This window comes from Nelumbo lutea, chromosome 6 (genome assembly GCF_056320005.1).
Source record: "Nelumbo lutea isolate HS-2025 chromosome 6, American lotus-T2T, whole genome shotgun sequence".
Classification (NCBI taxonomy): Eukaryota; Viridiplantae; Streptophyta; class Magnoliopsida; order Proteales; family Nelumbonaceae; genus Nelumbo; species Nelumbo lutea.
The window spans coordinates 70,732,269-70,747,983 of NC_142689.1; the positions used below are offsets into that span (position 1 = coordinate 70,732,269).

The following is a 15,715-nucleotide window of genomic DNA, read 5'->3' on the forward strand; positions in this document are numbered from 1 at the left end:
CTATATCTAATATTGATGATTCACGCTTCTGGAGTGTGGACCATGAACATGAAGAGAGTTTTTGGCTGTGTTATGTGCATTACCAATACGCCAGAAGCCTTAGACTGAAGGAACGTGTCAAGTCATACACTTTAACCATTTAGTACTGTGAAACTATGTTTAGTTTGAGAAAATGAGAAGAGAAAAAACACACACACACGCAGAAAGCAGTGAGATAGTTTCTAAGGAATTTCACAATAATTTGTTAAGATTTTCCCTCAGCTTTCTATTTTTCTTTTATTTTCTATGAACCAAAACATAGCCTTCAGGTGAAATCGGCTTAAAAACCGATAATCGAGAGTAATTTTTCTATTAACTTCTGATAGCAGTTAATACAGTTTATTAACTGCTACCCAAAATTCACTTTTTTCTTTGGCTTTTACTAGGAAAGAGATAAACCATCGACCAGAGTGATAAATAAAAGAAGGTTCGACTATGATATCGGAAAGATATGATATCAGAAAAATGTCTGACCAATCAACTGGAATCATAAACATGGTAACCAATGAGGTGTTATTTATCAAAATTCATGGGTGGGTTTTGATTGGTCATAACTCTTCCGATACCATGTCTTTCCCGTATCATAAATTTTCCCATAAAAGAATGAATATACCTACTGCTGTGTGCCCCATTTGCCAGGATGTGGAAGAAGATCAGGATTCAAGAGCACTAATTTAAAAATTGTGACCTAGCCAAGCAAATCTGGATCACGATTAGGGATCATAGCGTTGGCTCTTTAATTCAGATACGTCCATTGTGGATTAATGGGTCAATATGATAATTAACCTAAGGCATGAACGATGAGAATTATATTGGGAGAAAGTTGCCTTTATTCTGTTTGCCCAGAAATGAAGTTGATGAAGATTTTTAATAATTCGGACCTGAATCCTCCCCAGATCATTGGAAAAGCGACCAAAAATTCTATTGATCATCACAGCATCAGGCCTGGGAAAGAAAGAGTGTGGATCAAATGGAGGTTAGACTAAAATTAACTTCAACACATCTAGAATCCATAATGGCTTCACAGACATTGGTTACAATAATGGAAATGCATGGAAACATACAGGAGTAAAGGCGAGGCAAACAGGATTTTCTTCAATCACAACTGCAGTAGCAACTGCACCAAAGAGGAGCACGTGTTGGGAAAAGAGGTAGGAGCTACAAGTTTGGATTGAAAGTGATTCCAAGATAAGCACTGAGGGACCAAGAGGAACCTGCTTGGTACCATGGATTGATAATCTTTTCAAGGACTGCAAGAACATGGTAGAGGAGCAATCACAAATTCACAATTCAAGTACAGCCACAGTCGCATAGAAGAAAATCAGGATGCAGACTGGTTGGTTCCAGAGAGAGAGGGAGAGAGGGTGGTAAACCGAACTGGGTAGAAAATTTTTACCCAGTTCAGATTTTCACTGTAAACAAACAGAGCCTAAGGGAACTGCCACCCTGACTGAAAATTTAGGTTGACTGAGTTTGCCATGATTGGAAAACATGGAACCAAACCAACATTTGTCAAGGCTAGGCTTTAAGTTTCCCACATTACCAGCCTTTCTTGTTAACTTGGCTTAAACCAGGCCAGACCTAAACCATTCAGGTCAATCAGCTAGTTTTTACAAGCAGGGAAATTTGGTAGTATTCTACTCTCTAAAATGGCCTTAGGCCCTATCCAACTTGGCCAAGTTGTACCTCTTAAGTTTCATTCCGAGCAGGAAGTATAGCAATGCTCTCTACTCTCTAAAAGAACCTATCCAACTTGGCCAAGTTGTACCTCTAGTTTCATTCTGAGCAGGGACGTTTAGTAATGCTCTACTCTATAAAATGGCCTTAGACCCTACCCAACTTGGCCCAAGTTGTATTCCTAGTTGCATTACCTAGTGCCAGATTCATAAGCAGAATAGCCCCAGCATGCTGCAGTGACCATACCATGGAATCAAGAAATTAAACCCTTCTATGATGATTACAAATACCACAAACACATGAAATTTTTTACAGCAAGCTCCTATGGTTTGAACCCTGAAGCTTGGAAGTCGGGTCCAATCTCCATAACTGCATACTTACATTATAAGCAGAAGCATGGCCACATATCCCAGTCCAGGTAAATTATTTGCTCTCAATATTTAGACAAAAGCATATTTACCAATATAAAAGCTACAACCTACAATATTTAAGACAATCTATCAACAAAATGGCTTAAGATAACAGTACTTAACAGTATTCTCTGACCAGGGAGAACATGTGGTTCAAGGAAAAACATACCATATAGCAAAAGGAACCATTCTCATTTTGTAGCTTCAATTTCACCTGAAGGTACAGCTGCAGCTGCCCCATTTGCAGCATCTTCTACACGTAGCTGAGCAGATACATTATCAATGGCAGAGTTCAACTGTTCTATCTTCTCTGTCAATATCTTCCTTGTTTTCTGTGGTTAGAATAAATAGAAACATGGTTAGCACTATGAGAGTATGCACACAGCAAAACAAAAAAAAAAAAAAGAAACAAACAAAGAAACAAAGAAAAGAGTCCAGGAATTTGGTTGCGATCAGTTTCATGTGGATAATGTGAATAGCATATAAAAGATTCTTCCTCAACTTTAGAGGGTGGGAAGAGTCTAGCCTGTGGAAGTTCTCAAATGAAAGAAAGAGAATCAAGCAGCTAACTCAGAATTTTTTTTTTTTTGATCAATCAGCTAACTCAGAATATGATTGTAAGGGTTTAATGGGCCAAGAGGAGCACTAATTCCATGGCTGACACCTTGGCTAAACAGGGGGTGGGAGGACCTAATTTCTTTTGGGCTATATTGTAATAGGTGTTTTCAGTTCTGTAAGTGAGGGTTAAGATGTCTTACCCCTCCAATCTGGTTGTAATTTCCATATATTTTTAATAAAATAACTGTTATTGATTAAAAAAAAAAAACTTTAGAGGGTGGGAGTGTTGAGAAAGAAAGCAAAACTACTTCTACAGGAGCCATTGGATTGGGTAATTTAGGACATTGAATTTGGCTACAATCATGTGGATATCGTGAATATAAGTGCACAAGCCACAAAACAGGGTCTGGATTACCAAAGGTAACTCTGAAGAGCATATTAAACATTTATATTCAAGAACATAGTTTTTAAGGCACCAAGGCGAGGCTAGGTGATGGGGCGCCTTGTTGCCTAGTCGCCTAGGCGATGGATTTTTTTTAAGTAAAACCATATATCCTAGGGTAGTTCCCTAGGTTCCATAACCATCTTTCCTTAATAATTATCCATAATTTTCGTAAGAGAAGTATAAATTTCATGTTTTAAGTTTAGAAAATCAACATTTTATGAGAAGAAAAGGAACAAAGGAAAGAAAATTAAAAATATATATATAGGGGCTGAACCCCTACTTTTGTTATAGGAAAAGAAGAAAAGAAAAGGTGGAAGAAGAAGAAGATTTATAAGAAGAAAATGTGTTGATTAGACAAAATTTTAAGTTCTTCTCTTGCTTCTTGGTTCAGGTTCTGAAATCTTTGAGGATTCAATCAAGGATCAAAACTTCGATACGATACACCGCGTATCGGGTGTATTGTTGTATCTTTGGTGCCCCAATACACATGTTTACAGGTGTTTTCGGGAACCCATTTTTTAAAATTATATATATATATATATATAAATGAAGTTGAAAACCAAAGAAATATAAAAATAGGGGGAGTATCATTATAAGTACTGATACACCTCTGCCGATACACAGAGGTGTATCGATACTTTGAACCATGGGTTCAATACAGCAGTTAGCAATGTTTGTGTTGATTAAACCCTAACAAATAAGAAAATAATAAAAAGTAAGTAGTACATAAACACATAAAAATGGGTACTCTAGTTTAATAATGCCTATTTTATAATTATAATGTCAAAAAAATAAAAATATAAAAGTATTTTATAACATAGTGCACAAAACTACTTGGCAACTGGGCGAGGCAAGCCTCCAAAGGCGCCTTGTCGCCTAGGCATCGCCTTGACAACTATGTTCAAGAATAATAAACATGATCAGGTGGCACTATTATTCCCTCCCATACCAGCATACCCTAGGCTTATTTTTCCCTTCATTAACCAGAATGGTTACTTAACATAATAAACAGAAGAGTTCCACTGAACTCAATGCAATAAAGCCTTATCTAAACTATTTGGCATTGACTGCTATGAATCCTGTTTCAACATTCACCATATCTAGGGCCTTATTCCCTGCTAAATTATGAGTTTGAGATAATACAGAATATCCTTTTAAGTCCCTCCCATAAATTTTTTCCAGTTCGGCTTTTCCAAAACAGGATTTTCTGCTTGCAAATTAATATTCATAACTTGGAATATATCTCTCCCCTACTTTTCAAAAATGGGCAATCATGAAGAGGAACAAATGTACCAGTATGAATAAGAATCCCTCCATGAGAGAACTGTTTTACTCAGCAATAGAATTCAGCCAATGGAAACTTGGCAATACAACTTTGCCAATAGGTAGATCACAGAGCAAAACTTTGGACTGTTGATAAAAAAACAATACTGAAAAGAAAAGACCTGTATACCTTCATATCATAACCTAATTAGGGTGTAGGAACCACTGTTTTAAAAGGCGTGGGAGGCATACGCCTGGAACCACGCCTCTGAGGCGTACGCCTCATGCGCTTTTTTCATGAGGCATATGCCAGAGGCTCGCTTCGCTCGCTCACCTCCCCTTCAACAAGACCTCCCCTTTCAACTAATGTTATTCATCTTTATTCTTCTTAATATAAAAACATTTTTATTAAAAATAAAGAAAAAATGATATCCCCCCTTCCTCCTTCCTCCTAACCCCCTCCTCTTAAGGAGGCTTATGCTTCCTTGTGTTCGGGAGGCTTACGCCTCACGCCTCTAGGTAGAATCCCCAACAAACCCCTTGCCTAAAATAAAAGAAAAGAATGATCAAGGAAAATTTGAGAACAATCCCCAGCGGTCTCTAGAATAAAGTGTCCATGGGTAATCTCATGCTCATGGGCCATATCGAATATTTTGCAGTTAATCTTTGCAACATGCACTCTGTAGTATGAGCTGAAATTTATTCAATTAAAATACTAATGATAGAGTTGAAATTGAGTAAGTAAGCAAACCATTTGAAATTGTGTGCATATCAATAAACAACAGAGAACTAAAAAACATGTATTAACTACCATAACAACTGCAAATTTTTCAATTGTTTTTCCAAATATTTTACCAGCAATTGGATTGGCATAGCATATATTGAAGTTAAAATTGAGTGTAAATAAAACTAGTTAAGCATAAAAATGGCTATTCCTGTTAAATATCCAAAATGTATAATGAACTCAACAGCATTTGCTCACCTCCAAGGCTTTTTCTTCGTCATAGATAAATTTTGGAAGCTTTTTCATCAAATCTTTTTTGTCAGCACCAGCTAGTGCCTTGCTGATCTGTAACATAGTGCAATTCCTTATAAAAATGTTTGACTGTCAATCCAACTAAAAGGACAACATGTTTAATAAATGAACTTTTAAGCAGGCTGTTGCCTACAATATTAATCCTTAAAAAATGTTCAACTGTCAATCCAACTAAAAGGACAGCATGTTTAATAAATGAACTTTTAAGCAGGCTGTTGCCTACAATATTAATCCTTAAAAAAATGTTCAACTGTCAATCCAACTAAAAGGACAGCATGTTTAATAAATGAACTTTTTAAGCAGGCTGTTGCCTGCAATATTAATGATCACTCAAAAAGTCAAAAGCATCACATCAAACAAGCTGATAGGCCCCCAATTATCCTCACATATGCCAGGAGAAGGAAAGGGCAGCGCAAGCCAGGTCAGCAGTCGGTTGAGGGAAATGTTTAGATATGCCAGCTGGGCATTGCTAAAGGGAGTTAGTTATGATATCAGGAGGGAATATTCTAACGAGAGTTAGTAATGATATCAGGAGGGAATATTTCTGGAGGGAATTAGTTAGGATGTCAGGAAGGAATATTTCTGGATGGAGTTAGTTAGGATGTCAGGTAAGAATAATATATGGGAATTTCTGGATAGGGGGAGGGGGTGTGTGCGGTGAGAAACATTTTGAGTGTTTTGGGAGAGCCGGCGTGATGTGAATTTTGATGTTGGGGATTTGGTGTATGTGAGCGTGCGACCTTATCGTCAGCAGTCTTTAGCTCACCGAGCCAATGAAAAGCTTGCCCCTCGTTTTTATGGACCATTTGCTATTGTGGAAAGAATCAGTGCTGTCGCTTATAAACTTCACCTTCCTCCAGATGCACGGATTCACCCAGGTTTTCATGTCTCTCAACTCAAAAAGGCGATTGGAAACCATATCTCCTCTCCTGTGATTCCTGCCACTCTGTCTGCTGATATGGAGATGCTTGTGGAACCAGCTGCCGTGCACGGTGTGCGTCCATCCACTATGCCTGGAGTTACTGGTTTGGAAGTACTTATTCATTGGCAGGACCTGCTGATTTTGAAGACTCTTGGGAACCCTTTGACTTGCTTAGAGGCCAATTCACTCATTTTAACCTTGAGGACAAGGTTATACTTTGGGCGGCGGGTAATGATAGGCCCCCAATTATCCTCACATATGCTAGGAGAGGGAAAGGGCAGAGCAAGCCAGGTCAGCAGTCGGTTGAGGGAAATGTTTAGATATGCCAGCTGGGCATTGCTAGAGGGAGTTAGTTATGATATCAGGAGGGAATATTCTAAAGGGAGTTAGTTATGATATCAGGAGGGAATATTTCTGGAGGGAATTAGTTAGGATGTCAGGAGGGAATATTTCTGGAGGGAGTTAGTTAGGATGTCAGGAGAGAATAATATATGGGAATTTCTGGATAGGGGGAGGGGGTGTGTGCGGTGAGAAACATTTTGAGTGTTTTGGGAGAGCCGGGGGTCTCTCGAAGAACCGACCACTGTTATTACTCTCCATCGAATGAATACAAGTTTCTTTTCATTTGAGCTGTGTATTTTCACTGAGTGCCTGTGAATTGTGTGTGAGATTTCCGGGACATATCACAAGCCTTTACTGATCAGGACTATCTGATCATACAGAACAAAAAGGGCCACTTTAGCACTAAGTTTGCAAGTACATACTACCCCTGTCAAGCTGCCAAATTATAGAATATTGGCATGAGGTCCACCCAGTATGTGATCAATGTACTAGAAAATCTAAATTAATGGCAACACAGCAATAAATTCAGATGAATTATATGAACTTATAGCCCAAATTAATACCTGAGGTGCAAATACACAACCTAGTGCTCCAACCACTATCCCTCCAAATATAAAGCCACCAATAAAGATACTTGAACTGCTTTGTTTTCCAGCATCCCCACTGCAGTTGACAAAAGGACAACAAACCATAATTAAAAATGTTGTAGTTTACTATGCTTGTGAAGTAAGAAACAAATATGGGTGATAGCAGTTTGTGCCTCTGTGTTTTGCTCATTTTTGTGATGGGTGGGGATATTGAAGACTTTCACGGAGAAGATTGAAATAACACTATTTAGACACTGTATTGTTAAAGCAAAAACTCAACAATAATAAAACCAATAAAACATGCAGCATGGTTTCATAAACGCAACGGGTAATGTGTGAGAAAGGAGGAATTACAGGGAATGTTAAATAGATTTTAGAACCTTCCAAGTTAACATATAATGCTCATGAAAGAAATACAAATGTCAAACTTAACTGAAAAAGTAATACTTACAAGAATTGTTTTTCATCAGCCATATACAGGCATCTCTTTTCTATGAACATGAGACAATTTTCAATTTTTTGCCAATTAGTCAGTACTAAATCTTCTTGAATATTAATATACTCAGCCTAACTTTAAAAAGAAAGAAAAAAAGGCAGTGACAGCTTGAACCACGAAAGAATAAATTAAGCACAATTCAACCAAAACAATTATGATTCATTCTAAGAAAAAGGACTACTTCATCTCCAAGCTTACAAAGTAATGTGAATAATATCTCTAAAGAATTGATTACATGCATAGATTAGTACCACATACCCACCACACGATATACAAATTTGGAATGCTAAACTTAAAGATGACAAATTTCATGTTTTCTCAACTCTCCAACTTTCCATTTACTTTGGGATATTAAATGACACTGTCACATCCAAAATCCAAAAGAATAATGTATAACTCATATTCAATCAATAAGACCAACATATACTTTGTATGGATAAATGGTTATATAAGAGGTGATCATTTCATTATCAAATAAGGCGGAAGAGATTAAATGACTTGAAAAAGGTACATGTAGAAGGGATGAACCACCAGTGCAATTCTCAGATTAATGCACACAATCTAAGAGTGAGATCTTTGATAAAACCAAAAAATTCAAACATCTAATTAGTAAGGTTGTGACTCCACTTGATAAATAAGTATTACCTGTACCCTGCTTGAACTGAAAGTGACCTATTAGTGGAAAGTTTTGCTTTCCTCTGGTGAATCAAACTGAAAGACAAATTGCTGGGGCCAACGTTCACAAGAGACATGTCCACCGGCTTCAAGGAAGAACCTAACAGAGGATATGAAAAGTTCAGACAGTCTAAGTTAACCTATAACAAACAAGAACCATGGCAATCAATATGGGGCATTCATAATCACATGAAACAATATTCCATGCAGTTAAAAGATTAAGTGGAAGCATATGAATGGTCAAATGCTCCAACATATGTGTTTCTACTCACAAATTTCCCCACTCAAAATTTCAGAATTGGTGCATTCTAAGTAGTGTTAGGAATTTATTGTAAAAAGATCACTAATCACATTAGACCACAGAACTAGAGATAATAACAATTAACAATATTAAAAAAGAAAAAAATAGGAGAGAAATGAGAATGACATCAAAGTCCAGTACACCTCTCAAGTTAAGCATATAATAAGCGTAGGTGTTATTCGTTTTACTTTGTATTTACAGTGATCTCGTTGAGGTAAATGGAGGCAGAACTGAAGTAGATATAGCCCGTTTCAAGATTCTTTTTGGTACTTAGGATGTGCACCAGTCATCATTAGCCCTTTCGTATCAGATTAATCTCCAAGCATCATCCTCAGTACTTCAACCATCTAATAGAACTCTAAACTGATCTACTACACCAGCTTCGAGGATCAACAATAATTGTTTCAGTATGGGCATAGAAAACAAATTCAGTGCTGCCTAAATAATTACCAAATTTAATGACAAAAGAACAGTTGGAGATTAGAGACACCTGGGATATACAATCTAGGTAAGCAGAATACACCCGCTTATCACAGGGCACTACAGAATTGCACTATTTAAGGATCCCTTTGACTAATTCCGAGTCCTGTTCTTATGAAAGATAATACAAACCCAGTTAACATTCAAAAGTTACTTGCTGGACACGAACTAATTAACTGCGTGCGTTTCTGGATTTAATCGTAGTCCGTAGAGATTACCAGAGCCATCTCCTAATTTTTCTATTATATTCCAGAAATTAAATTTGGACTATGTAAAGGGAAAAAGAAAAGGCCAAGTCAGCCAGAGCACCATAAATTGCAGAATGCAGAAAATAGGTAAAACCAAGCAACAAACCAAAAAAGAACCAAATATGAAGAGATTACAGAATTACAAGATCAAAGTAAATTATAATAGATTATCAAAGAAGATCACAAAGAGGAAAAAAAATTTATGAGATGAAAAGAATTATAAACTTGTTAAGAGAGCAATTACCTGATGATAGCTGGATTAGAGGATTCTTTGTAGGAAGAAATGCATTTGCAAGAGCGGTCATCGTTTACGAACTCTCGGAGAGCAGAGACAGCGAGAGAGAAACGGTGATATGCGGAGATTTGAGTTAGAAAGTTTTTCTATTTTCTGCTGTTCTTTTTGTGTTCGATAATATCGAGGTTTGTGGGCTGAGGCCGTGTAGCCTGAAATATTTAATTCTCTAATATAAAAACTAATATTTAATTCTCTCAAGAGCCCTTATATTATGGGGTCTTTGCGACAAACACCCTCCAACAAATACCTCCTGCCCGTTAGTCGGATGATGAAATTGGAATGCATTAAATATCAAAGGTTATGAAAAAGATATGATATTTGAAAAATAACTGACCAATAAACTGAAATCATAAGCGTGATAGTAAATAAGGTGTTATTTATCAAAATTCTTTTCATATTATATTAACTTTTTTTTTTATTTTCTTTTGATTGTCATTTTCTCTTAAACCTTAATCTAATCTTCGTATTCACTTTACTCACCAATTACCATTTTTTCCTCTCCCCTTGTTTCCACATCTATATCTGTGGGTGTCGATCACCACTTATCCTAAACATTCATCATTGATTACCCACACCAATAGAAGAATAGGGCTATCAATCATGCGGACTTTCATGGTAGAAACCACCGTATAAAAAGGATTGAATAAATCAATCATGGTTGTGGTTACTAGAATTCATGATTGTCTTTCACCATTCAAATAAATAGAAAGAATAATTTAAGGATTTAAAAAAATGTAAACAGTTAAATGATATTTTTTTAAAGTTAATTGATGGAACGATAACAGAAGGGATCTTTATCTAATAGCTAAAGTTCAAGGGGCCTTTATCATAAATCAAAATACAAGAGATTTTCGTAACTCACCCGATAATATATGAGGGCTTTTATCATTTAGCCTTTTTTTTTTGTAATTTTTGGACTCCATCACTTTGCACCTTCATTGGTTGGCACAGTTAAGACTACCGTTAGTAGTGAAAATAAAATTACCAAATTATCCATTAAAGATTCAACAGACTATCTCCTAGGGGCTATGGGCAGTCAGTGGTAGCTGGTAAGGTTTGTAAACCTCACTTACACCCCCCTTCCCCCTTAATCCCACAATATAAAAAGAGAAAGAAAAAGAAGTCATTTTCTCACCAAAAAAAAAAAAAAAAACATAACATGGAGTGGGATAAAAAAAAAATGTTAAGGTGTAAAATGTTAAAAATCTAGAAATGCAAGGTGGTCTTTATTTTTCATCGAAAAAAAGGCTGGCCCTAATCGAAAAAAAGATGGTCTTTATTGCAAAAAAAAAATGTTCAAAGGGATTAAATATAAGGGGTAGCTTAATATCTAAATATAACCAGAAAATCAAAGGTATTGATGATTCGTCAGCAATAACTTTTGAGACACTATCAATTGATGTAGGCCATCCTTTATTTGAACGTCTAGGTCCTACTCAATCCATTTCAGTTGTTCAAAATTACATTAGAGCAAAATTTACTCTCTGTGGATTGTCCTTTAAAAACGGGTTGTTTTGTTACTATTAATAATTGGATTACTTATCGGTATGAAGATTTACCCTGGAGTTGCTATATTTGTGGTAAAATTGATCATTGGTTTCATCGTTGCTCCCAGTCACTCCCAGATACTGAAGGTCATTCTTTTGATTAGTATTTTAGCCACCAAACCATGAACCTTCTAGGCCCTTAGCTGAGGGCAGAACTAACTTTGAGGTGGACATGGAAACGTCCAAAATTTGTGAACTTTGTTGATCTTCCTCCCAACACCCCCCCACCCAGCCCCCTGTCTCCTAAAAACCCTCCACTTCCTCTCTCCCACTGTTTTCATCAAATCTGCTGGCACCTTCAACTTCGGCCCCTCCTACTATTCAAGTTTCTGCAGAAACTTTCCAGCTGGTGGCTACTACTCAATAGTTGGTGAATCGCCTCTTCGAAGACACTCCAAGTCCATCCTCCCAATTTTTAGGTAAAAGACCTTGTTTGGATTTAATGTCAAATCTGCAAATCGACCAGACATCCCAAGATCTTCCTACGTATGATAGGCATGACTCTCCCCCTAATATTAGTAACACTGAGTGTATTCTCACTATTGATCTGGGGGAAAGCAGTGATCCCAATTAGGATTCAGAGGATCAGTTTTTACTACCTTTGCTTCTTTTATTGTACCAATATGTGGGGAGAGAAGGCTGGCCCTAATCAGCCCCACCCCCATCAATGATTATCTTCAACTGGAACTATCGTGGGGCTGAGCGCCCCAATGCAGTTCAGGGACTCAGGGATTTTGTCCAATGCATCAACCCTGATTTTATATTCCTATGCAAGACAAAGATCCCAGAAGACAAAATTAATTCTTTAACCAATACTCTGCGATATCCTAACTGTGTTACTATCAATCCTGAAGCAAAAGTAGGCGGCTTAGTTGTCCTTTGGAAAAAGGGTTTTCAAGTTATTGTTTTGTCGTCTTCTGCAAAGTATGTGTTTGTTAATATTCGAGATTCTACTTGCACTTGGATCTTAGGTTTCATTTATGGTCCATCAATAAAGCATCAAAGAAACAAATTTTGGCTAGACCTTAACTCATATTTTCAGGAAGTTTCTCTGCCATTTTTATTAATTGGTAACTTTAATGAAGCAACATCAGTGGACTCTCTTGAGCCTTCAACCTCTTCTAGTGTCTCTAGATAATCTTCTAGACAATATAGAAAATTTATTCTAGATCAGAACTTGATAAAAATGAACATTCAGGGAGGTGGGGTTACTTGGACCAATAAAAGAATGACCAGTCAAATTCAAAGAACTCTTGATAGGGTAGTAATCTCTCCCACTTGGTTGGTTGTTTTTCCTAATGCAACCCTTTCTTTGGGAGCCAAATGGGGGTCGGATCATCATCCCCTAATTCTCAATTTATCCCCTTCCTTAATTAACCTCACAAAACCTTTTTGATTCTTTGAGATGTGGTTAGCTGATAGTACCTATAAGCAAATAATAGAAGATGGGTGGAATCTTTCTGTCACAGGCTATGCAGCTTATAGAGTAACAAAAAAAAAAAATTAGACTCTTTGAAGCATAATCTTATTAGTTAGAGGAAATCATCCTTTACAAAGCCCAAAGTTAAACTTAAGGAATTGGAGGTTCAGATCTTACAAGCTGAACAACAAGAAGTTTCTATTGATCTCAATAGCCTGTACAAAGAATATGAACAAACAAACATGCAATTAGAAAGTTTTTGGAGACAAACCTTACGCTAGACTTGGTTGCATCTAGGAGATAGAAATACAAACTTCTTTCATAAAAGTACCTTATTTAGAAGGAAAAAAAAAAACTTTATTAAAGGAGTTAAGGATAACCAAAATAACTAGAAGACTGAGCATGAAGAAATTTCCCAGATCTTCTTAGACTATTTCTCGAATTTGTATTCAAGTCAAGATCCTCTAGAATTAGAAAATTTATCTAATGTAATCAGTCCAATCATAACAGATGATGAAAACTCCATGCTTATGTCTATCCCCACAAGTGGTGAAGTCAAATCAACCTTATTCAGTATTGGAAGTCTAAAGTCCCCAGGACCAGATGGCATGCCAACATTAGTTTATAAGGACTTTTGGGATCTGATTGGGCCAGATTTAGTTCTAATGGTCCAGGAGTTCTTTCAAAACAAAAAACTCCTTAAATGGGTGAACCACACTTTTATTTGTCTAATACCTAAAAAAGTTGTTTGTATAAAGGTTCAACACTACCGCCCAATCAGCCTTTGTAATGTCACTTATAAAATTATAGCAAAAGTGATGGTGAATCGCCTTAATACTATTTTAGATAAATGTGTTTCACCCAACTAGATGGCTTTTGTCCTGGGAAGACAAATGTCTGAGAATTCAACAATATTTCATTTCTTGAAACACAAAAAGAGAGGTAAATGATACATTGGGCTAAAACTTGACATGTCTAAAGCTTATGATAGATTAGAATGGAAAATTTTCATCAAATCCTTTCGCTTCTTGGATTCTCTAAGGATTTTTGTCATCTAATAAAGGAATGAATTTCCATTATTTCCTTCTCTCTCCTTATTAATGGCACTTCTAAAGGACATTTCTACCCTTCTAGGGGTTTGAGATAAGGAAATCCTCTATCCCCCTTGATGAGGGTAGATTTGGCCCTCCAGTGAAATTGTGACACGTGGCGCCTCGTGACAACTAGGAAAACACCCAGCCAACAAACTTACAAAGTTGGTGACCCACCAGGGCACCAGTTTGGCCGGCTCGGCGTAACCTGCGCGTGGCACACGCAAACTGCGTGCGGCACACGCGGCCTGTGCGAACTGCACACGGCCTGCACGAACTGTGTGCGGCGTGTGGCCTGCGCGACCTAGCCGACCTGGACCAGCCTAGCGCATGATCTAGCTAAGCCTCCCATAAGGCACCCACCAACAAACCTGGCTAGACACTAACCTGTCGACTGACACAGGCGCCAGCTTGACGACCTGGTCTAGACACTGACCCGCTGACTGACACAGGTGCCGACCTGACGACCTGGCCTAAACACTGACTCGTCGATTGACGCAGGCGCCCCTCTGACAACCCGGCCCAGGCGCCGACCTGGCCGCCTGGCACAAGCGCCAGCCTGACGACCTCGAGGAGTTCACCACCGTACCCCGGTTCTGACAGGATGCGACGAGTCTTACCGTTTGGAGGCTTTTCACCCACCTAATCCGCGAGGACTCCAGTATATAAAGACCTCACCCCCCAAAGGTGAGGGGGAGGAAAAAAGGGAAGTAACCCCTGCTCTCTAGCTCTCTCATATTATCTTCAAAACTCTCTACAATAAGAGTGCTAACTTAAGCGCCGGAGAGCCCCCACCGGGAAAATACCCCTGGGACCTCTGATTCAGTTCTCACAGGTCCTTCAACTCCTGCCGCCTACAAAGAGGAGGAAAAGATGGAGTTCTCGCAGGTCTCTCGGCTCCCGCCACCTACAAAGAGGAGGAAAAGATGAAGTTCTCGTAGGTCCCTCAGCTCCCGCAGCCTACAAAGGAAAGAAGACCTCCGCATGCTAAGGGCAGTCGGATTGCGCCGCATCAGGGAGCTCCAGCATTCTCTAAGTCACCGACCGCCTAGTAGGCAGTTCGCTACCAGGCAGTTCCCCACTAGGCAATTCGCCACCGGGCAATTCGCCACCAGGCAGCTCGCCACCGAGTAGCTCGCCACCGGGCAGTTCGCCACCAAGTAGTTCACCACCAGGCAGTTCGCCACCAAGCAATTCGCCACTAGGCAATTCACCACCGAGCAATTTGCCACCAGGCAGTTCGCCACCGAGCAGCTCACCACCGGGCAGTTTGCCACCAGGCAGTTCGCCACCAAGCAGTTCGCCACCAGGCAGTTTGCCACCAAGCAGTTCGCCACTAGGCCGTTCGCCACCAAGCAATTCGCCACCAGGCAGTTCGCCACCGAGCAGCTCACCACCGGGCAGTTCGCCACCAGGCAGTTCGCCACCAAGCAGTTCGCCAGCAAGCAGTTTGCCACCAAGCAGTTCGCCACCAGGGAGCTCGCCACCAGGCAGTTTGCCACCAGACAGTTCGCCACCATAACAAAACATTGGTACGTGGCCGAAAGCGGTCATATCAATTGGCGTCGTCTGTGGGAACACGCTACAAAAAGCTAAGTTCTCATCCTACGAAAGCTAAGTTCTCATCTTGCCAAAACTAAGTCCTCACTTTTTAGAAATTGAAGCTATCGCTTTATAGTTTACATTTTTTATGAACTCAGAGAATATGCAGGGAGCTAACGAACTAAGTAGCTCTACCAGCCTTACTTTCAATTCAGATAATGCCACATCAGTCCTCTCCGCAAGGTCCCCCCTACAAAGATGAGCTCTTCGTGGCTTTCGCGGGAGTTGATGGCCAACTGACTACATAGGCGCCCTTACTAGTCGAGCCTTCCAAGGCTCCC

The 15,715-nt window shown here is 38.9% G+C and overlaps 1 protein-coding gene across 7 annotated transcripts; it reads right to left on the bottom strand.

The window, feature by feature from the left end:
• Positions 1 to 682: 682 nt before the first annotated feature.
• On the bottom strand, positions 683 to 10,315 carry LOC148849551 (uncharacterized). 7 transcript variants are annotated; one of them, XR_016100483.1, is made up of 8 exons: positions 9,724 to 9,915; positions 8,421 to 8,550; positions 7,256 to 7,355; positions 5,375 to 5,461; positions 2,296 to 2,458; positions 1,254 to 1,289; positions 1,104 to 1,156; positions 753 to 984 (listed from the first exon to the last, which is right to left on the bottom strand). XR_016100483.1 is itself a non-coding variant. In XM_088948838.1 (6 exons), exons 1-5 carry the CDS (start codon positions 9,782 to 9,784, stop codon positions 2,318 to 2,320), a joined length of 519 nt encoding a protein of 172 aa, XP_088804964.1. In that variant the 5' UTR covers positions 9,785 to 9,915; the 3' UTR covers positions 683 to 984; positions 2,296 to 2,317. The 7 variants fall into 7 exon arrangements, 4 of the variants coding, with proteins under 4 accessions (XP_088804964.1, XP_088804963.1, XP_088804962.1 ...); XR_016100482.1 differs by lacking the exon at positions 1,254 to 1,289 and having other exon boundaries at positions 683 to 984; XR_016100481.1 differs by having other exon boundaries at positions 683 to 984; positions 1,104 to 1,289.
• Positions 10,316 to 15,715: the final 5,400 nt, after the last annotated feature.